The sequence below is a fragment of the Crocodylus siamensis genome, chromosome 10 (assembly GCF_052110815.1).
Source record: "Crocodylus siamensis isolate JL-2025a chromosome 10, ASM5211081v1, whole genome shotgun sequence".
In the NCBI taxonomy this organism is placed as follows: Eukaryota; Metazoa; Chordata; order Crocodylia; family Crocodylidae; genus Crocodylus; species Crocodylus siamensis.
The window spans coordinates 59,615,092-59,638,734 of NC_143404.1; the positions used below are offsets into that span (position 1 = coordinate 59,615,092).

The 23,643-nt window shown below is 46.0% G+C and overlaps 1 protein-coding gene across 1 annotated transcript; it reads left to right on the plus strand.

Annotated features, from left to right (window-relative positions):
* Window positions 1-5,556: 5,556 nt before the first annotated feature.
* On the plus strand, window positions 5,557-23,159 carry LOC149856669 (somatomedin-B and thrombospondin type-1 domain-containing protein-like). The gene is made up of 5 exons (XM_090020461.1): window positions 5,557-5,812; window positions 11,655-11,849; window positions 12,774-12,852; window positions 15,740-15,916; window positions 22,156-23,159. Exons 1-5 carry the CDS (start codon window positions 5,605-5,607, stop codon window positions 22,271-22,273), a joined length of 777 nt encoding a protein of 258 aa, XP_089876587.1. The 5' UTR covers window positions 5,557-5,604; the 3' UTR covers window positions 22,274-23,159.
* Window positions 23,160-23,643: the final 484 nt, after the last annotated feature.

Below are 23,643 nucleotides of genomic sequence, written 5' to 3' on the forward strand. Positions count from 1 at the left end.
TCATTGAGTTCAATAGCATCAGGTGTGAAACTTTTGTGTCCAAGGTCACAACAGTTGAATCCCTCCTTCCACATCTCTTTCTATTCATGAGCCTAACTGAACTGAACAATTATTTATTTCTACAGCTCTACCTCAGCCAGCTCCAGCCCTCACCTGGGGTGTCACTGAAGCAGTGCTGTACCTGGAAGAGGGAAAGGTAAGGACACAACTTTCAAACGGCAATGTTTTAGTTCTCCTTGCTGGAGTTGGGGGAGATGAGCCAGGCATGTGCTTGTTTAGCAAAGGCTTAGTGCTCCCAGAGCTGAGTGGCATGAGCTGGAGCTAGAGGTCGCAGAAGTGATTCTCCTCCCGGATGAAGAGTCTCTGCGGCACCTTGACTCTTGAGAAGGCTCCAAATCCTGAGAACAAAACCATTGATTTGTGCATCTAGCTGAACAAATGCAAGGATCTCAAACCTGGCTGATCTGAAAATAGGTACAGCAGTGGCAGCAGGAGCCAGCTGCTCTCTTCTTTTGGCTTCCCAGTACTCAGCTGTCCTGAAAGCGGATGCGATCGCTTTACTTCCCGTGCAGTAAGGCAGGTGCCACGTCCTACAGCACGGTAAAAAACTGTTCTTTCTGGTAGATGTATAGCAGTGGTTTTCAACCTGCGGTCTGTAGACCCCTGGGCATCCACAGACAAGGTCTGAGGGGGCCGTGAAAGATGACTATGATCAATCAAAAGTATGTGAATACCCACATTTACAATTCAAAGGAGTTTGCACCTCCATGAAAAATTTCTTAGGGGTTTGCAGATGAAAAAAGGTTGAAAACCATTGATGTATACAGCACCAGCTAGAGCTCTGAATTAGCATAGAGAGCAGCAGGGCCATGAAAAAGATAGTTGTTTTTGGCTAAGCCGGTCTAAGACCTTTGGGCCAAAAACCTGGTTCAGATAAGTGACAGCAGCCCCCTTGAGTGATTAAGGGACCACATTTATTATCAGTTTACAAAGGTATTTAGGAGGGAGTTTTGTTTGCAGCCAGATCTTAGACATAGCTGCTTCAGTGCTCTTATCCAGCAGCCAAAACACTACCTGATGGACCCAGTTTAATGCAGTATGGCAAATCTTATGTAAATATCCTGGGATTTTTTTGCTCTATCCCCTTGACCCGTCTTTCTCCATGCCAAAGGCTCACAGGTGCTGACAGAAAAGGAAGTATAGTCGTTCTGTGCAAAGATCCCTTCCATTGTAAAGCATCAGAGATAAGCAAGGATTAATGACCCAGCAGCCAGAGTCAGAATCCCCACAGATGTATTCTCGGTGAACCGGTCTGGATAAAACAAGAACCTGTCTAATCCCTCTCTTGAACAAGACTTTTCTGAGATTCAAAAAAGTTTTGTTTTCCTTCTTTCTCACCCTCCCCCACTGCAGTTTCAATTATGACTTTCCACACTGGTGGTCTAGGAGAAAAAAGTGGATGGGGATTTTGTAAAAGCCGAAACAGGTGTGAAAGTAAATTGGGCAAACTCTGTGAGCTTTAGAATAATTATTTTTAGTTTGTCAAATGGAAAAAGTCTCTTAGTTCCTGCTCTTGGATGTTTTCACACATTTGGTCCTTTCTTTTTCTCTGTTAAGCCCTTGTTATCTGCCAGCTCTGAATTTAATTTGTTTTAGCCCTGAGTGCATGATTTTTGTTTTTTATTTTGAATGGGTTGCAAGACTGTATCTGCTCCATCTATTTCTACAGCAGTCAAGGCCAACAGTCAACTAACAGAATACCTTGAGAGAGACGGGACGGATCAGGGCTATTTTGAAAACTGAATATTGCAATCACATACAGTTCTGCACGCCAGATCTCTTAAGAATAAAACCTCAGGTGTGTGCCATCTACTTCCAAACTCAAGGCACAAACAAAAGTGCCTTTCCTTGCAGAGGACTAACAAACTTGTTTGTTTGATCAAACCAGAATTGTAATGACAGTTACAATAATAAGTTGTCCCATGAGCTCAAGTCCCAGACTCTGCTCTTTTTTCTGGAGCTGTTTAAGCAATGACAGCTTCAGACAGAAAAGGAAAGGAGCACGTCTCTTTTTTGGCTTGCATAAGGAGTGACATGGGCAGCCTCTGGTAGGAGTGTTTTGGGAAGGGGCTGCAACAAGAGGGAGAAGTGAGGGGCTGGGACCTTTCAAAGACTCCCTTGCACTTGAGCCGGTGGGAAAAACACCCTCTGAAATCATAAACCATCACTGAGAAGGGTAACTCTTATGGAAATAAAAAATCCCCATTGGACTAATGGGTCTGAAGGAGCCCCTACTCCTAGCGTGTCTGAGATGGGAGAGCTCGGTGTTTACAGGGTCCTGTGGGTCCCCCTGAGTGACATGTGTTTTCTGTCTGAGTTGTAGAGGAAGGAGCTGGGAGGGGAAATCATTCGGCCAACTTCAGAGACAGCCGAATGCCACATACAAAGACAAGCAGTGCTTTGGGCCTTGGCATGGCGCCAGCTCACGCTTTATTCTGCCAGGTCAGTGAAGCACATACATAATTGTCTGTGTGAAAGGGCATGTTGGTGAAGGCTGCTGGTGGTGGTTGGGGTACTGTGTGGTCTCCCTTGTTTCCTGTCAGCCCTCCGCTCCCCTGCAACACTTCCCCTCCAGCCAACTGTTAGAGGGCCTGAGTTCTGGGCTGGCGCCTCTGAGACGAGAGGTAGTACAATCCAAGGCTTGCATCTGAAAAATTAATCAAGCATTAAACACAAGAGGACATTGCTGCTTCAGCTGGTGACAGGGAACATTGGCACTTGGGTCATTAGAAGAAATAGGACAGCGAGATGGGAGAGGAGAGAGATGAAGCTCTTCTCCTGAACTATAAGGCAGGTTGCACACTTGGTGGGGTTTTGACTCTAGAGCTGCTGTTACAAATGGCCCTGGACTTATAAAGGCAGAACCAAACCCCTAAACCTCCTCACTCTTTCCCCTGCCGCACAGGTCTGCAGATTGTGGATCCAAATGTTTGTTATTTTCAGGTAGTTCTGTTTTGGTTTTTTTAATGGGAAAATGATCACTTGCATATTTTGTCTTGACATTTCCTTTTCAAGTTAATTTTAAGGAGTCTAAAGGTTTTTTCTGCTCCTCTGCCGATGTTTAAATGGGCTTTTTAATCCAGGCACAGGCCAGATGGAGTGATTTTTCACCCCTGTGTACATCACATGCCCTCTGTGTACATGCAGCCTCTTCGGTTTTATTGCTGCTGTTCCTGGTGAATGTCTCTTTTCCTGGACCTGGAGAACAGTACATGCGTAAACTCCCTTCACGTGAGAAAGGGAGCTGAAACCAGAAAGCTGAACCCTAGGTAGGCCTTTTCATCAGGATTATTTTCTTTACTTCAGTATTGCAGAGGAGCCCAAGTTGTAGACACACGGGTCTACTTGGTCCTACTGGTCCTATTTGCCTTGTGATATGCAAGCACAGGGCAGAAAGATGGTCACTGCTCCAAAGAGCATCCAACCTAAGGCAAGAGACAACCAGATTCATAGATGGGGAGATTGGAAGCACAAGGAAACACCCATCAGCATGAACTTCCCTGCCAGCTGCTGTCAAGACTTTTGTAGGTATCCAGAGTTACAAAAAGGGATTGTGGCTACACAGGATATGAATTGATGCATTTCTTGTAATACAAATGCCACTGGTTCCGGCCTGTAAGAGTGATTGTTAATTGCACGCATTCTCCAGAAGTGAAAGTGAGAATAAACGTTTCTTTGTCCCTCACTTATAAGGAACATTGCATCTGCCAGCATCCTCCTGCTCACAAGCTGAACAAAGGGAGCCGGAGAGGGAAAACCTCTGGGAACTGGGTCACTGGCAGCTCCAAAACAGTGCAACTTGCTTAATTAAGGCAGGAAAAGGAACGAGAAGGAAAGGAAACCCCTGAGTGGCTGGCAGTAGACAGCTGCATGTTGAACAAACAGATAAAGCAGTCTGCTTGTCCCAGTGAGCAGCCTCTTCTTTCCCCTCATGTTGGCAGGCACCGCTACCATTGCCAAGAAGAGCCCCGTGGGCTCTTCTGCTGCTGAATCTCTCTCTGTCTTGGCCAAATGAACTATTCCAGCTGCCTTGTCATAAAGTCGAGGCTGCAGCAAGCGCACATCTATTTGGACTGGGTCTGCTATGCTTTGCCATGAAGTACTAGGCACAGTCCAAGTCTTGGACTGATTGATGTTTTAGTCTTGTATGGAGAGAAAATGAATCGCTCTTGCCCACACTCTCAACTCACTTCCCCTCCAACCTCTCTCTTCTCACACACACAGAGGCACTTTCTTATTTTCTGCTTTCTGCTGTTGTACATTGGCCCCAAATCTTGACAGTCCAAGCTGTGCTAAAACCAATAGGAATCTCTCTATTGACCTTCCTGGGACTTGGATCAAGCTTTTTTTTTTATTCTAGCCTTTTGTGTTTTCTGCTGAAATACATCTGCAGCTTCTTTTTTTGCAGCCAAGAAGTAGAAAGGTGAGGAGGAAGCCAAGCAGCGAATGAGGTTCTCAGTGTCACAGGGAATAGGAGCTAGCACTTAGAGGGTGGGCAAAGTGCTTGACTTGAAGCCCACTTCAAGTCAAGATCTGCCTTGATTTCTGCTTCCTTGTCTTTCACCAGACTGCAGTGGGTTGCATAAATTTTGACACAGCTGGAGGCCCCTGAACCTGCTCTCCTCCACTTTCCACTACATTCTCCAGGAAAACCTGTTGGGATCAAGTTGCATTATATTTTCCAATCAGAGTTTCACTTCTGATTTACTTCTGTCCTTTGTTAGCTGAACAATGACCATGCAGGGTCAGAGGGTCCAAAAAGAGACAGGCTGACTAGAAGCGACTTAGCAGAAGTGCAGTGTGAATCTGCGTGGTGGGACTAGGAGTGCTGCGATGCTGCCGGGCAGGTCGGGAAATTCCTATGAGTTATTTTTCCATTGGTGCCATTGTGGTTAAAGCGCACAGGATGCTGTGGACATGGCTTAATTACTGTAGCTGAGCAACCAGTCTTGCTAGGTGGACCTTGTAGCCGTGTCAAGTGAGGCATGGCGGGGTCAAGTGACTTACCCATGGTCACTCGCAGTGAGTCAGTGGCAGGGATCCTAACCCTTGTCCCTATCTCTGAGCATTGGACCCATTGCCTCTTCAGGTGGGAAAGTGGGAGCAGGGGATTGAAGTCCGGGGTTGCAGCCACGTGTGGCCATGACAGAAACGCAAGTTCCTGCGATTTCTAACGGCGACATGTATCGCTTAAAGCCCGATCCTGATCCACACTCCCCACCACCGCGTCTCCAGCAATCCTTCCCGGACGGACTTTCTAAAATGGGAAACTTACCCCCCCACAAACCCGCAGCACAATGGCTTGCAACAAGCGGGCGGCCAGGTTTCACGAGGCTCCAGGCAGCACCAGCAAAGGGCAGCAGCTGGGGCCATCAATATTTCAAAGCGAGCCTGCTTGATTTGCAAAGGAAAAGCTCGCGGAAAGCCTGCGGCTGCCTCCTGCCTTCACCTGCCCCCGCCCGTCCCGCGCCCCGCCCCGCCCCGCCCCGCCTCGCCTCCCCTCCGCCGCCGCCAGCCCCGCGCGGAGCTGAGGGGAGCGGGGCCATGCGGGTGCCGGTGGTGGTGGCGGTGCTGGCGCTGGCCCGGGGCGCCGGGGCGGGCTGCGCCGAGCTGGGGCGCTGCTGCCCGGGCCGGGACCTGTCGTGCGTGAGCAGCGGTTGGAGACCGGACCGAGCCCACGGCGCCTGCTACTGCGACCAGGCGTGCGCGCGCAGCCTCGACTGCTGCCACGACTACCCGCGCGCCTGCCCAGGTGAGGCGCGGGGGCCCCGGGCCTGGCTTGGCGGGAACGGCGGGGGCGGCCCCGAGCCGGCCCGTCACGCGCGGAGGTGCTGCTCTGCGGGCGCCCTTGCTGCGCGAGGCCCGACCCGGGCCAAAGCGGTTCTCTCGGCGCAGCAGCGTGATGCTTTCGCGGGGGGGGGGGATGTTCGTTAAAAACCTGTGAGTTTCCACTACCAGCTCGGGTTCAAGTGTGGGTGCTGCTCCCCAGAGGCGTGTCCTTTAATCGCCAACATATGTGGGCACATGGCAAGCATCAGAATCCTCTCAGCTACAATCTCCAGGTTCTAGGGAGAGAAAATGAGGCACCGAGTCGCTAAGTGAGGCACCGAAGTTCACACGGAGATGCAGAAAAGCACCTGGTGACCAGCCCTGAACTTAAACCGCAGGCTTAGCTCTCCTCTGATTCATGAATCCCTCCTCTGTGATCTCTGCAAGGCTAAACCCGGGCAGCTCCACTAAGCTGCAGCCCGCAGATGTTGTTAGTTGGGGTCCACCGTGGGGTTTGAGTTCTTGGGCAGCCCTGCGTTTCATGTGCATGTGGTGTAGGGCAGGGGTTCGCAACCTTTTCTGTACCAGGACCTGTTTGTAAACATCGATGGCCAGTCCCGACCCAGTGCCCTTCACTCCCGGCACACTGGCGCATGGGGTGGGGGTGCGGGGCACGGGGGCTGGAACTCAGCCCTCCTGCAAGGGAAAAGCTCGTTTCCCATGCTTTTCTCCTTTGAAGGAGAATTCATTTTTAAACTTTGATTCATTGTTAAAAGTTTGATTACAACCCTTTTATCTATTCTTGCAACCCACTTTTAGGTCACAACCCACACCCGTGTAGGGCACCCATGGAGTGGGAGCAGTCACAGTTAATTGCATTAGGACAAAGTGCAGATGTTTAATCAGGGAGGGAACTTTTTCCTATAGAGGTAGTCACCTGCCTGTTTCTGATCAGAGAGACCCTCAAAAGGTCAGGTGCATGCAGACTGTATGTTAAGCCATCTGCTTTCCACCTCTACTTTCTTCAGCTTGGCTCTGCTCTAGCAAAGTTTTGTGTTACTCAGACAGGTCTGTAATGATTGTTGTGGGGGAATACAATTTTGTGAAGGAGACATCCCTGTGGGGGATGACTTTTAATCATTTTAAACATCATTTCGTGCTGGTGAAGGAGGTCAGGTTGGCAGTTCTGGAGAATGGTAGTGGGGGTTGAAATGCAGATGCACGGTGACTCCCAGAGATCATGCCCTAGGGCAGTGTTAGCTACTGTAGTTGTTTCATGGGCATGTAACTAAGCTTCATTTTGGTGTCTGTAGGGGACGTGCCTTGTCATGGGTGTATATGTAGTGTAGGTGGCATCCCAGATGCCTGGGGCATGAGTGTATGAGCAAACTCCTTGAAAGGAAACCACTTACCTCAGTGAATGCTGACAGCACTTTACTCACTGGCAAGAAGAGCTATTCTAGGGATTTATAAAGCATGTTTGGAAAATAGCTCCTGTTTTCATTGTCATACATTTGAGGAGGAGCTGCCAGCCATGAGTAATGCTGATGTGCAGGGTTATAGGCGTAACAGGAGTTACTTTTCATTCCACCGACTGCAGAAACTTCCTCAGCCTGATGAAGGGTTTTAAACCTGAAAACTTGCTTAATTTTTTCCCCCCAACTATTTAAGTTGGTCTAATAAAAGATACCAGATTCACCCAAAGAACCCTGTCTGCCACAGCTCCAATAAGTCATTTTGCAGTGTAGGCGAACATCGAGTCATTGCCTGCCCTGAAACGTTCAGTACCTAAATCTGAACAAAGACACACCAAAATTAAATGGGGGAAGGGACACTCAGACCTGTTTCCTGCTGATAGCAGATCCAGGTGTCTAATTCCCACATCATGTGTGACACTTTCTTCTAAGAAAGCTTTCTTTCCCGTACTGGGCGATAGCCTTGGCAAAACAAAACAGAAAAAAATAAACAGGTTTCTCCTTTCATGTCTTCATTGGATAGAAAAAAAATCCTGAAACTTTGGAATTTTTCTTCCTTTAGGAATATCAAATCATATTTTTCCATGTAACCCTTTTTGGAAAAGTAAAGACCTGAAATGGAAGATTTCCCAGTCCTTAATGGAGAGGGCTGTGTGGAAAAGAGTCTTTGAGTCTTGGAAATGGAGAACTTTCCTTCAAACTCTTCATTGAGCATTTAAAGTAGATATTAACAGAACCATAATTTGCCTACCGTCTTCTTTCTTTGCCAGTCAGTGATGCTTCAGTTGACTGATTTCATATAAGAAGCAAGGATTATTGTGAGTGATCTCTCTCATTGGACCAACTGCATTTAATGTATATATTTAAAAACAATCCCAAAACATTTGGTAGTATTTTGTTGTCCAGGAATTGACTATATAACTGAATTATTACCATAACTGCCCCTCCCTGATGCCTTTTGTTTTGTCAGACTCATTTGTTGCCTCATTTCAGATTAAGCTGTGAACTTTTAGGGACTAAGCATGGAGTCTTCCAAAATATTTATGGAGCATCTTTTTTTCAGTGGACTCTTACCAGATCAAGGCCTTTGGATGCTAATGCAGTGGTGTTAGGCTATATTACTACTCTTCAGTTGTTCCAGGAAAGCCAGAGAAGGGCTAATTTATATGTATACAGTTAGTAGGAACAGCAGTGTTATGAGCAGTCATTATGCATCATAAAGAAACAAAATTGTATTTGCCTTTTTTGTCTCCTGTTTAGGTCACATATGCCAGAATCTGCAGCAAACCCCTTCTAGGCAGGTTTTCTGGTGCAGGTTTATACATCTCAATAATATTCTGAAACAGTGCCATCATGTGGCATTGTAAAAATATTGCAATGTGCTACCCACCGAGGTGTGTCCAGAAATACCTTGGTGTTTTCTGCATACTAAAATACTTGCTCAGAGTTATTTATTGTAGCTAGTCTGTGTTGGATGTCAGGAATCCACACACACTCTGTTGAATATTTGTAGTCTGTTCCCTTCCTCCTCCCCCACAATTTTTTTCTACTACAAAGCTACTTTGTCACAGCAGTTGTAAAACAAATACTAAAACTGTGATATTAATATGTGAAGCCAAATTTAAGTAGTAAGGGAAGAAGATTCCAGAGATGATGTTCTTTAGAAAATTACTGCTGGGCAGTATATACTGTACTCCAATAGTTGGGCTTTATTCATACACATTTCTGCAGATAAATGTAGCTCAGTTATTTATGTCACCTACTCTAATCCCTAATCTCTTAATTACGTTTACAAAGGTGAATGTTTCAGATTGTTTAAATATGATGTTTCAAGGTAAAAGTGAAAAAGTGCTGCAGGGTATTTGAGAAACTTCTTAAACATTCTGAAGACAGTAAAGCCGGAAGTTTCAAATGAAGGTAATTCAATAATTAAGGATTATCTGTGCTTCACTGCAGAAGAAACTGAGGCATGATGATGACACTGAAACTGTTTCAAGGCTGCTCAACAAGTGCTCAGTGTTATTAGGCACTAAGCACTCTGAAGAATGCATTCATTTGAATAAGAACAGAGACATTTGCTATTTCTCAGGATCAAACTCACATTAAAGGCACAGCTAATGCCTAGGACTCAAGAATTCTTAGTATGTGAGCCTAGGATTTGATGGTGAGTTCTGCTGTCCTTGCTCATTGGAAGTATAGTAGTACTTTTTGCCATAAGGAAACTCAGTTACTGCATAGTTAGGTGAAACCAGTAAGCAGACAGTAGGAGTGAAGCTTCTTGGGACTGTCTGGAAAGCATGCCTAGATTGTCACCAATAGGGAGAAGCAGCTGGTGTGAAGAGTCCCATAAAAACTGAGAATCTGTCAATAGAGCACATACAGTTGAGGCCCAGTACAACTTTCTCCTATACATAGACGAATGCAGAAAGTTGGCCAGGTAAAATAAAAGGCAAGGATCCACTTGCAGTCTGGTTAAAAACCTGAACTTTCTAAAATGGGAAAATGAGATGAAACTAAAATAGAGTGAGCTCCCAGTAGTCCTATTATTGTTCTCTGTCTGGCCAGGATGACTGTGAAGTATGAGATGGTTAATTATAGGGATATGAGCTAGAGTTCCTGCTGATCCCAGACAGGCCAGAGCTCTTGCCCAGAAGGACTGACCATAAGAAGCTGCTAGGGAAGACATCTAGCATCCTGCCTCAAAAAACAGAGATGCTAGAATGACCTAAGCTGACATGTGGCTTCCTTTCCTTCTGGTGAGCCAAATACAAAGGGATATGGGGATGGATTAGGGACAGGGTGGAAATCATGGGCAACTGGGGGGTGGGCACCAGCAGGGCATGACTGGGGTGGGGGGGGGCAGCAGCCAGCCAGCAAGCGGGGGTCTAGTCTCCCAGCAGCCAACCAGCAACCCCAGCATGGTGGCGGTGGAAGTGCTGGCACTTCTGCTGACAGCAGAGCCAATTTCAGTGGGGGTACCAGTGTTCTCAGGGGGGGCATGTGTCCCTCCTATCCATCACCTATGGTGGAAATTATACTTGTAACTGCATTGATTTGTGCCTTTGGGGTCTAAGTTTACATCAGAAGTATCTTAGGAGCATTAGACTGGGCATGTTTGTTTGCATGATCCCAGTTAGTTGCTGATGTTGCTGTTTCCTGTGTAATGGCTCAGTCCTGAAAGTGCCCAGGGCCCAGGTGACTCTGAGGTTCTTCGCATCTTGCTGAACCTTCGATAGACACTGGTGTATTTTATTTATTTTTCTGTAGCTACAGCAGAAAAAATGATGTTCTGAAGTTTGGGAGTTGTCCTTCAGGCCAAAGCCCCATGCAGTGTGATGGTTGCTAGGTCATGATATGGTGTGTTTCTAGTCTGGCTCCTTCTTCCATGGCTCAGCCTTCTCTGAGGAATAAAATAAATAATATTTATGTATTTCACAGGAGCCACCAAGATAAGTGGCAGTAACTTAACTTCCTGCTGCTGCACTCAGCAGAGAGGCCAAGATTGAATGGAAGGGGTGACTGAAGGTGATTTCAGATGACAAGGGCTGAAAAGTTTAGCAGTGGACAAGCAGAGCAAAAGGGAGAGTGCACTAACCCAGCAGTTTCAAACCCATTTGATGGGCATATTTTTGTAAGTCTTCTCCATTGTGCCTACCTCTCTTCCCACTACTTGGGATGACAGCTGCTTTATCTTGTGGTACCCTATGGACCAGGTCCAGGATAATTGCTGTCCTTCAGTACCATAGGGCCAGTGCCTCAGGCATGCATTCCAGTTCAAACTTGACATAGTGCCTGATTGAAAGTGCCCCAAAATGGGTAGGAGGCACCCAGAAGATGAAACTCATGGTGATACTGCCTAGATATTAGTAGTAAGAATAACAGAGGTAGGAAAAATGTAAATGCGCGTGTAATAAACCCAATCATAACACTCTTTTTCAATGTTATTGTGACACTTGAGTTGCCAGAACAGAGCTCACTGAGTCCATGATATCATTCCAGAGACAGATTTTATAGTTTTCTCTACGTTGTTGTTTTGGTGACTGAGAAGATGAGTTCTCTTTACTCACAGTAGTGTGCTTGGATTTCAAACACGTGCCCCAACTCACTGGCTTTTTTTTTTTTTTTTTTTAATGTTTTGTACAGGTGGATTGGCTATAAAGGAGTAGATATAACCACTAACGTATCAAGACAGTTCAGGGAATAACTGAACTAGGGAACTCTCTGAGCAGAGTGTAAACTCCTGAAAATTACTTAAATGTTTATAATTAGAATTAGATGTGCTCTCTGGAGGAAGTGGTGCTGCATTTTATCGCTGTAACCCATGCTGTTGTTTCTCTCTCTCCCGGCCAGTGACCCCCTGCACCATATCTGAATGGAGCGACTGGAGTGGCTGTGCAGAGCCCTGCAAGGCAACGTATCGAGTCCGGAGAAGGCATGTCATTCAGGAGCAGAGGAATGGAGGCGAGGCGTGTCCTCCTCTGGAGGAAAAGGCTGGCTGTGTGGAGTACTGGACCCAGCAAGGAGTGGAGTGCAATCATGCCCTTCGTAAGCACACTGAAAGTGCTGGGTTTGGGCCTGAGCCCAAATGGCTTAGACCCTGGGGTTTGGCCTCCTATGTTTCTCCCCAGAGTTAGCTGGAGTGGTGTAATTTGCTCTGGATTTACACTGGTTTTACTGAGAACTGAATTGACCCCTTTATACTGAGCTCATTGGATTCTCATTGGGATATATTTTTAAATCCTGCCTGCCCCTTGGTGTCATCTGATAGGCTTCAAAAGTGAAGTTTGGGGTCCTGACTCTGGTTTCACTACTGTGAGCATAAATCTTCAGTAATTCTGGTGCAGTCAATAAAGTCAGTGTGAAACCCATGGAAGTGGGAGGAAAGTGTGGCCTTAGGTGTCACATAGCATCGCTCCTGAGTCCTCTGTAAACATCAGGAAGGAATGGCACCCACCAAAGATAAGGTCTCACTTTTCCCCTGCTCAGAGTTTCCTTCTGTTTCCAAACAATGTGCCAGATTTTGCTATAAAGCTGGAATTAAGGCATGACCTGAACTTGCCTGTATCAGCTTTTTCCAATGAGTTTAAGAGCTCTTTGGGGGTCAGAATCTGGCTTTGGCTTCTATCCTAACTAATTTATTTTAAATTGGCTTTTTCAAGCCTGTTGGGAGATGGTATTAGATGAATGAGGGGTTTTTTTTCTTCTCCTTTGGTTGCTGCTCTGATAAACAGTTTTGCTCCAATAGGGCAAAAAAAGAAGAAGAAGAATGAATGTCTCTTTCTAATGCTAGATTGCCACTGAAGATCCAAAAATGCAAGGCTGGAATTATCTTTGATTTCCTGCCAAAGTGGAAATTGTGTGACATTAAAGACCATAAAATCCCCAGTCTTTATTGTTATGCAAGCATAAGTGGCCTTAGTGCACTATTATCACTTGCTTATGTATATTGCTTTTCTTTGATGTTCACAGTCCCAGCATTAATAACCACAGGAGGTTACGGGAAAGCACGAAGGAAGAGAGCTGCATCCAGTGAAAATGAAAGAGCAGGGTAAGTAGGAGGCTGGGCTTTGCAACATAATGGCACCTTGTTCATGGCTTCGATGGGTGTGTTGTGTAGGCCAGGCTCTGTCCTGGATAGAGCATCTATTTCCTTTGACAGCCTGAAGACTTTTAAAGCTGGATTCCAACAAAACAGCATCTCCATCTGATAGAGGCTTGATCTTCCACAGCAGGATATGTTCAAAGCAATGTCACTGAAGTTACTGGGAGAGAGAGCTGATGCTGTTTAGGATGGTATAAGCAGAGAGCAGTAGTTTCAGGTTCTTTTCTATATCTGGTTCTCTCTGGGAAGTCTATACCACATCACTGTAGTACAGACTTTTGGGGGTGAGAGGCTCCCACAAACACGATGCCCACTCACACATCTGTGTTAAAGGTGCAGGCAATGGTTGGCTTTGTTTTATGCAGTTTGGGTTGGGGTCTAGCAAGTTGCTGTTTTGGGTGCCAGCTGGGCAGAACCTAGGCTTCCCTGCAGTGTGGGAAGCAAGTTTTTGCACCAACTGGCTTGACTGCTTCAAGCACTTGTGAAAGATTCATCCAATACACTTGGCCATCTTGGGCTCCACCTGCATGTTTCCCTCATTGGCATTATTGCACATTGCAGGTACTGGGAAGCATCAGAGCTCTGCAGAAAGCTCTCCTTTGCATGTAAAATTCCATGACAGACATACACGTGTGCTGATCGGTCATCAGACTGGGGTGCCCATCATGGCCATAGGTGTGGCAAAAGTACCTCCGTTATGCTCAGTTTAGAGGGATAAAGTCAGCAGGGGAGCTAACATCAGCTTTGCCATTCTGCTTCTTGCTCCAACAGAGGCAGCTGTTGGCAGTAATGTAGCAGGTTGCCGAGGGGGATGATGCAGTGCTGTTCTAGACCCTGTCCTACTCAGTTTTGCAGGCTGGCGATTCTCTGTAGATCCTAATTCAAGCTCGTATACATGGAGTTTTTTGGCACCTGTCATTTTTGTAAATGCCCCAGAGAGGTTATAAGTGCTCCCCTTTCATTGTGAAGTAGCTTGCTGGTTTTCTGCTTGGACTCCTGCATGCATATTTCCACAACGTGTGTGTATTCATCAGCTTTGTTTAAGCTTCTCGTGGGAATAAGCTTCTGCTCATGCTGAACCCCTACTGACCCCTCAATTGTGAAGAGGACCTCTTTAGTCTTCTTCAACATTTGCATGCCACCTGTTGGGTGAACTGATGGCACTCCACTGCCAACAAGATGCAGACAGCTCTACCAGAAAAATCATACTCCCAAGGTAGCCCAGTGCTTGGTCGTAATCACCTGTGAATGAAGAACAGCTGGAGTAGGACAGGGGTAATGCTAGAGGAAAGCATTGTGAAGGACGTGAAGTTGTGGTGCAGCCTCCTTTAGCTGATGGCACACTCCCTGAATTGGTGACTTTAGCATGTATGGTAGTTCTCTTCCACTTCTGACACTGAGCACCACATAGCAGCATTCATGGCAGTACTTTTTATTGCCTCTGGCTGGCTAGGAGAGTCCATCCCATCTTGGTGGCTGGTGGACCTGACTTCTGTTGTCCGTGCCCTTGTCACATCTTGGCTGACTACAGCCATGTGATATAACTGCTTGAGAAGGCTCTAGCACACAGGAAGCTAAAGAATACAGAATGGTACAGTGCATCTTCTCAGAAATACAGGCCACCATAAGCATGTCAGACCTGTCCTTTACCCTCTGCGGTGGCTCCTGATAGAATTTCATCCCATTCTCATTTTCAAGGCACTCGGTGGTCTGAGCCCAGGCCACCTAAAGTACTGAGGTGAAGAACTCCAGAAGAATGCAACTCCCAGAATCAGAAGTTTATAACGGATCTGAAGAGGCCTTTAATTTAACCATATTCCTAAGCTTTCCCAGACAAATGCTTACCGACCTCTTCTTGAAACCTCTAATGGAGGAGACTGTGATTCTGTAAAAATGGATAAAGCTTGTCTTTGTGGAAGACTTTCTTGGGGGCTAGTATGAGATTGCAGAATGAACTTCCACAGGAGTTAAGGGATAAACCTACCTGTCTTCTGTATCTAAGGTGCATTTCTTTGATTTTTACCTTCTCTCCATAAATATCTAGGAATATGTACATAAAGCAACCTTCTCCCCTCTCAAGAAGCTGTATTGTGCATATTTTTATCCCTCTGAGAGAACCATGTGAAAACAAACAGCACTTGACACACAGTCATTTTGCTTAATGTATTAGTGGAAGGTACTCAGGATACTGTAGTGATGAACAAGTTACATGAATCCAGATGTAGTAGAACCCAGCTCTGTACTGCCTCTACGGTTTTCCAGACTCCAAAATAGCGAGACTGGTTTTCTAAACTGAGATTTGGTTAAAAACAGGAACATAGCCCGATTTGAGCATGGCACAAGTATAGTGCTAATTTTCTCAGTGGTAATCTCATAGTCTTTCCCAAGAACGAGGCAGCTTAATCCCGATTTCTAGCAGGAACAATACTGTCGGAAAGTTTCCAATAACTAAGTCTTAGTTACTGTTGCAAATTACTGTAAGACTTAGTGTCTGATGAAGTATTGAAACTAAATATTGGGCAGTCTAGTCCAGTAACTAGGGCCCCACGCTGGGTTCTGTTCCTGGAACTGCCACTTACTTCATCTCAGGCATTGGCCAAGGACTTAATCTCTCCCTGCCTTAGTTGCAGTGATAGCCTTTGCTTTGATGTGAAAACACCTAAATTAGGTCTGAGCGTTACTGCTCATTTCAGTTTGTCAGAATGGATTCATACAGGATCTGTGTGTCTGTGTTAACTTACCTGCATTCACCACATCTGCTCTAGCTCTCTCAGTGGCTCTCAGATCTGTAACATAATTGTTGGTCTAACTGGGGCTCTCGTTTTTGCTGTAGGTATTGCGTTGAATTCCAGCTTGCAGCCATCACGGAAGGTTGTTTGCATGGGAACAGTTCCTACACTCGCTGGATGCGATATCTCAGTGAAGGGCACGTAGTGTGTGTGGAGTGCCAGCACCCGGCCTTAGACTCTAGGAGTCTGCACTGCTATGGTGATGGCAGTGGAAGCAAAAAGTAAGAGTTTTGAATTCTGCCTTGTTCTTTGTAGGTACCACACATGGATTTTTGCATTTCCCCACCTTGATCTGGTTGGAGAGACTTGTTTCAGTTTTGTCATCCACTGCACTTGTCAGCGCTTTACATCTTCTGAGCCCTGTTTAAATGTTAACTCATCCTTTCTGCTCACTGTGGTTTAGATCAGTAATGATCACTCTTAGAATGAGATCTGGAATTAATTGTCCTGGCTGTGCTCACCTGATAAATTAGTGGCAAAGCCAGGTCTAGTATTTTTGCAAGGGATCTGTTCTATTCCATGTTCTTCATACTGCCAGGGCATCTGCTGTGGAGCATGCTTTGTCCACTGGATCCTGCTTGCATGAGCCAGACCTGTAAATGGGAGAGTGAAACTACTGTGGGGCACCTTCCATGGGTGCTTACAGCCAGGCTGGAGAGCAGGGTCTCAAGAGTAGTTATGGAGAGAGCCTTGGAGCAGCTTCCCACCATACTCCTGTGTTTGGTGGGTGGGTAGGGCATGTTTGAGAGCTGTGTTGGGGATGTGGTGCAGAAGTACCCTACTGCTCACTGCCTTGAATTTGAGTCTTACAGGCTGCTATTTGACTAAGGCTAAGCATCCTCCTAGAGGGCAAATAAAGCTGAATCCATTTGCAGGTTGTTGCCAATCTGAAGAACAGTGTATGTTATTGAGTATCTCTCATTCAGAGACCTGCATTTTGTTTCCTAAAGTGAATCTGAATGTATGCTCCTCCCTAACCCTAACTGCTAGTCGGGTAAGTCTTGGCATTGGGAATGGGTAGCCAATGCAAGTGGAAAAGTGCCCTTTTTTACTTAAAGCACCTTTCACTCAGGACTCTCAAGTTGTTCTTGGTAGGCAGGGGTGCCTGTAGAGTAACCTGGAGGCTGCTCCGACGCGCTGTAATTGCAGCCCGTCAGAGCAGACTCAGTTAACTAAGTCTGCTGGAGCATGGTAATGACTGTGCTCCAGCCAGCCTCTGTGTCTTGTGTTTCAGCATCCCTGCACTTCAAAATGGCAGCAGGGATACTTGTATCTAAATCTCATTAAAGCTTTAGATAAAGTGCCCATGCCACCATTTTGAAACATGAGGATGCTGATCTGTGAGATGCTCTGGGAGCTTTAATTAGAGTGGCTCTTGGAGCTGCTCTAATTAAAGCGCCCTCTTGCTCCCAGAGCATGTGTAAAAATGTCTGAGATGAGCATTACCCACACTGTACAGGTGGATAAACTCAGGCAAAGAGAGGGGAAAGGACTCATTACTCAGCAACAGAACCTGGGAATTCTGACTCTGAGTCTCCTGCTGTAGCCACTAGGCAACTCTGCCTTTTAATCGCAATTCCCCTTCAGAATCATATTTCTGTATCGCATATAATTCTAGTTTGTTTTAATTTAATAAAAGCACTCTCTAGAATTTCAGGGCCGGACTGCTCTGGAAATGTCTGTGTGGCAATACACTGGGGTATTTTAGAGTTTGAGATAAATAGGTCTGTTATGAAATACTTACCATAAACTAGGATTATTAGGCCTTAAACTTGCTATATATTAAACATGAATTTCTGCTGGTAATAGCCTTTTTTAGGAAGGATCTGTCCAGAGCTTTTAACATGAAAAAGTTATGTGAGATGCTTTTCCTTCTGTCTCACCCCTGCTTTTTAAGTGTAAATATCACATAGATCTTTAGATAAAGAGCAATAAACCCAACTGGTGCTGTCAGGGGAGGCTTTAAACTGCAGTAAAAATGTAGATGAATGTCAAGGCTGGAAATAATATTATTTTGTCAGAAACCCTGAAGCTAGATAAGAACATCTGATTAGGTAAAAGCAAATGAGAAAAGAGACCAAAGTCAGCAAACACTTTGGAGTACTGAGTAGGAAAAGTGAGGTTATACGGCAGGGGTGGGCAAAATACGGCCCGCAGACTGGATCTGGCCCACCGGGCCTACGGGGACCCATCAACTAATTGTATCCTGCCCAGCCCTTGCACCTCACTCCCAACCTTCTGGGTGGAAGGGCCTGGCACAGCCAGTGTGCAGCTTCTGGGAGAGGCTGCTGCTGCCACTGGGGAACCTGCCCCAGTTCCCTGGCGTCCCACTTGCTCCGGGCATGAGGTAGGGAAGGGACGGGGGGCAGGGGTGGAGCTGCAGCTGGGCGGGAGTGTGGGGCTGGCGGCAGCATGGAGCCCATGCCCAGGGGAGTGGAGGGAGTGCAGAGCTTGGGTGGGCAGGGTGTGGATGTGAGGGAGGGTGGGAGGTGTGGATTTTGTGGGGTGGGATTAAAGCAGGTAAACTGAAACCCTTGAGTGATTAGAGCAGGGGTGGGCAATTATTTTGGCCGGTGGGCCGCTTAATGAGTTTTGGTGAGCTGTTGAGGGCCACAAGGGTAGCCCTTGACAGCCCCACCCCCTGGTCACCACCTTGGGACTGGAAGTCCTACCCCTAACCCCTGATCAACTACCTGGGGTAGTTGATTTTTTTTTTTTCTTTTTGCTTTGTTCATTTCAGTTTGAACTGTGACCATCTCTTTTTGAGAAACAGTGGGGCATGAATCTCTGTGATATAGTGCAAAGTATTTTGTACTTTACACCAGATTACAGCTAGCTCTCCATTAAGCCACCAAGAAGTGTTCTGCAAGTTGTGGGGCTGGTTTTTATTGATTGCTCTAATTCTGTCCTCTGTGCAGTCTGGGCATTTTGTTGATGGAGCTGAGCAACATTTGGAGCATCTGTCATGACCATGTCTTGTGTACGGCATTGCTGCATGACACACTCTTTTAATTTCCAAACATAGGCTTTTCAGGACTGGCCAAATGGGTTGGAGGAAAGAAAAGCATGGAGAGCTGCTGTCTGTGCCCTTGAGAAGGTTGGGAGAAAGATGTAGGTTAGGGAGCATTCACCCTCTGAAAGATTAGCTAGATTTATGTTGGGGTATGAACAATCAATCAAATTTAAAATGTGTTAACAGGGCTCAGTTTCATACTGTGAACAGCTGTTCCATGTAATGATTCATGTGCCTGCAATTACCCTGTGGTAAATGAAAGCTAAACCAGGGCAACTTTTACCATTTTTGTTCAGGGCTAAGCTGCTCCAGTTTAGCTTTCACTTACCACAGGGTAATTGCAGCCAGATGGGCAGTTTTGAGTGTCAGCTGCTCTGTGGTGATTCCTTGCTGCTTGCTCCCTTCCATCTTCCTATAATTTGATCATTTTTCCATACCCTCAAGCAGCATTTGCAAACTAGGGGGTATGACCCCCAGTGGGCTTGCGGCAGTTCTGAGTGGATTTGCGTGCTCCCGAGCCCGTACATCCCCAGAGTACTTGGAAATACAGTGTCCCAACCTGGCTATTCTGTGTTAAGTGTCTGTATCCACTCTTGTCTGATGGTGGAAATTGGGGCAGGTCACTCCTGAATGAAAAGGGGCCCAATTGCCCCAATTGTTTTGGCTGGGAGCATACACATGAACAGTTACCAAAAAGTAGCTGAGGTGCAGAAAGTCCTGCCCCTGCTGTTTGCAAGCACACAAACTGTCTGTGTGCCTGTGCTTATCCCAGGGTAGGCAAAAACTAAATTGAAGTCATTTAGCCCTGTTTTATTCAGTGGCAAACTGCCCTGATTTAGCTTTCACTATGGGTAAAGCCAGGCATCAGTACAATTATTGAGGATCAGCTAAGGCACATGGAAGTCCTACCCATGCTAACTGCTAGCATATGAGCAGCAGTAACTGTTTGGAGAGGCACAGAATTATCTGACTAGGCTGGGGTTATGACCAGAGGAATTGGGTTAACCTGGGGCCAAGCAATTTGGGAAACATTGAGGGCAGGATCTGCCAACCAGATGTGGAAATGTTCTTCTGAAAACAAATGCAATACCTGTGAAGGGCACTTGGAAAAGAGCAGGTGGTAACTGTTGCCTTGGTAAAGGGGACAACAGGAAGAACATGTTGGTAGAGGGGGAGATCTAGTTCTGCAGTACATGAGTGCTTGTCCAGATTTGCTTGTCCTAATGACACACCAATCCCCACCCTTTTGCCCAGTGCTTGAAGTGCTCGCCTATGTACCTCACCCAGGTAGGTTGATGCTTTGATAGCTTTGCTGTCAGCCTCACACAAATGATTATACAGACTGAAACATTCCAACACCCCCAAAGGGAGGTCACTCCAGCTCCTGGCTGCAGTGCTGTGATGGAGCAGCATGGGGGAAGCATGCACAGCTGTTGCCTCTGTCACACCCACTCCATCTTGGCATGTCGGTGCGCCCAGGCTGTCAGTTTGGTAGCTTGCATCAGCACGCAACTCCCAGAGTTATTGTTCCAAAAGTGCTGATCAGGAAGAGAAAAATCAGAGCAAGTTTAAAATATACAAAGGTCAGAGAGAGTTTAAAATACACTCAGCAGCACTGAGTATATTTTGAGGAGGATTTCTCCTAATGATCTTTTTGCGTGTCAGCCTTGTATGGTATAATTCAAGGCTCTGTCAAGCAGGCCTTCAAATAGCTAGTGTCAACTAAAAGAAGATTCTTGAAGGCTTCATAGGCATAGCCATTGGACAGTGAGGGCCCCCTCAGTGCTTGATCTGCAGAGGACGCTCTTCTATTATAGCCCTGCTTATAAAGAAAGCTCAGGCTATCGCAGCTTGTGATTTTTACTTTGGATGCCTGCAGACCAGCTCTTGCAGTGTTGGTCAACATAATGACCATCACAGAAGTGGGGACAGCTCCACAGCACTTGATGGCCTCCATGTTTTCAGAAGGGGAAAAGGTATGAGACCCAAAGTGGTGAGGCTAGAAGAAAGGTTTTTGGGGGGGAGGGGGGGTTTTTTGGATGTACCAGAACACATAGCACCAGTAACACGCAGTGATGCCAGTGATCAGCCAGCACTAAGAGCTTCTACAGGGAACTGTGCCTGGGAGGATTAGCTGTTCTTTATTGTCTTGAGCAAGATGCGGCAGTTACAGTGCAGAAACAACTTCATTCTGGACATTTATGTCCCTGCATATGGGGGAAGGGTGTTTCTTTAAATATAGCAATGGCAGTGTTTGCAATTCCCATCAGCAAGACCAAAAATGGCAAATATAGTTTGTGTTTAAGGACTCAAGCCTTTTAAAGGTAAAGTTATGACTCTGGGGTTGGAGAAGCACCATACAGCATGTGGCAGCCTGCTTTATCCAGGATCTTGCTTGTTCCTTTCCAAAACCTTGTGGCTTAAAATGACCCTGAGCCAGAAGAGACAACATTTAGCTTTTTCCTAACCACGCGTGATTTTAAAACTCTGCCCTGGAATGTGACATCTCATTAAATCAACAGCAATGTTATCTTTGAACAATTGGCATTGATAATTCTGGCTTATAGAGCACTATAAATCAAGCAGGGGCAATGGACTTACCATCAGGCTACTTTGCTGGAAGCTCTCATCACAGAGACCAAGGCCTGAATGAGCCCTGGAGCTTGCCCTTCTGCAGTAGGGAAGAGCTGAGATGCATTGAGGGCAATGAGTATAATGGGAGCAGAAGCTTGTGCTCCTGCTGTCTGTATTATATCTTTTCTGTGGCTAAATTTTGGGTCCAGCGGCTGCTAGGCCAGCATCTTTTTGGTTGACATTAAATGTACATACTGTATATTCTGTTAATAGACCACCTCTCTCGTCAGTGCAAGACAAATGTGTTCGTGAACTTTTGGGGAATTTGTTGAACCTGGGATCAACTAGGTTAGAAAAATATGGTGAATTTTCCTGCTCTTGTGTGTCTTTGCTTTATAGATACATCCCAACTGCATGCCTTTGTATTGCCTAGCACGTGCTTGTTCAGTGTCCGGAATACCCGGTGATGATGATGGGAGCTCTGCGCATGGAAAAAGTGCATAGTTCAGTAGAGACTGACCAAGTGGGTTGAAAAGAGAAATGTTGTTTACATTTTCAGTACATCAGATGTTTCTGCAGTAATTTTGATTACTTTTGATCAAATTTTGATCTCTCTCTGTACCATCCTCCTGGGGTGAGTGGAGTCACTCAGCATGAGATCAAAATTGGTGTGTTGAAACTGATGTCAGATGGAAAAAATTCAGGATTTTCCAAGTGTTTTGGACCCTGTTGGTGATGTGATTGACTGAAGCAGCCAGCTCCTTGCATGGTGCCCTTGCTTGAATCCCCAACAGTGATGGTGCAGTACATGTTCAGCTGTTGTCTTGGAAGGCATTAACCTCTCTCCCTCCTTTTCTGCTCTTTCTGTTTCAGGAACGAGGTGCTGCACTGGCAGGCTGTAGGGAATCCTCGGTGCAGAGGAACTTGGAAGAGAATTCGCCAGCTGGACACTTGTTCCTGTCCTTCCGTTCATAGCTTCTTGTTCATTTAACTCTTCCAAATTAGCCCACTGCCCGAGTCATGTGCTGGCTTCTCTGGCACAAACTTTTAAGTAATGACCATAATCGATCTGGTGATTAATCAGTGTTGAAGACTGGGCTGAACTGCTTTAAGGAGGTTGTCGCCTGCAGAGGGTTAAGCTAAGTCCTCCTTCAGACACTTCTGTGCTTTTGCATCCCTGAAGAAGGCAGAGAGAAACTGCAGTCTGTTTCCACACCTCCCTCCCTGCTGCCTCAGCAGTCTTTCAAAGCCTTCCTCCCCCAGACCTGCCAGTGATGATCCACCAAGGAAGAGAATTTACAAATGATTAAGACGAGCACAGATTAAGTACCCAACAAAAGACTAAAGGAATCTCTGCAAACTGGTTCCTCTTTTTGGTGATAGTGCCCTTCCCTTGAGGACATTTCTTCCTTCCTTTTATTTATAGATCTTTCCCCCTTTTATTCTCAAGCTGGTCTCTATATTGGGTTCTTAGTCTAATGTAGGATCTCACTGAAACCTGTGACAAAGCTCCCATTGCCTTCAACAATCGGCCCAAAAGGCTTGATCCTAAATGGTGGTGGGGGTTGCTGGACCCTGATTCCATCAAGGTAATGGTAACAGTCAGGATCAGGGCTATTGAACCAGTGAGAACTGATGATCCTCTGAATAACAGAGTCCTTAGACCTCAGGTTGCAAGGACCATGAACTGTGTTACCTTATTTGGAAGTGCCTTATTTCTTGTGGTTCAGACATCTCCTGTGCAGTAGTGAGGTACTAAAACTCTCATTACTTTTCTCTTGCATCTGACAACTTTTTTAAATAGTTTTCATTACAATCTCTTGGGTTTCTGTTTTGAAAATGTTCTATAAATTATAATAAAAGAGACTTTAGAGACATTCTAATGGCAGTTTATTAATTTTCTCTTTTCAGCAGCTGGTCCTAAAGAAGTCATCCTAACTGATCTTGCTGAGTGAGGGTAGATCACTCACCTAGTCTGTTTCCAAACTATTCAGTTTTAAAAAGCATCCTAAGCACCTGTCGTGAATGGTGCCCAAAAGCAGATGTGAGCTTTGGCTTACACAGCCATTTTAAATCCAAATGGCACCTGAACATTGCAACACCGAGCATCACAACATCCAATGTTTAGGGATCTGCCTCCCTGCAGGCCCAGCAGAGCACTAGGAAGTGATAGGATTTACAATGCACCTTTGTGGTGAGCATTTCTCACTGGTTCTACTCATTGTACCGCCTGTTGTGATTCCTGTTCTTAGTAGCTGACTGTCCTCATGCGTGGTGTAGGGATCTTAGGGTGCCTGGACATCAGTGTGGAGGCTGGTCTGACGCACTAATGCTGTGGTGCTTTAATTAGAGCAGCCCTTG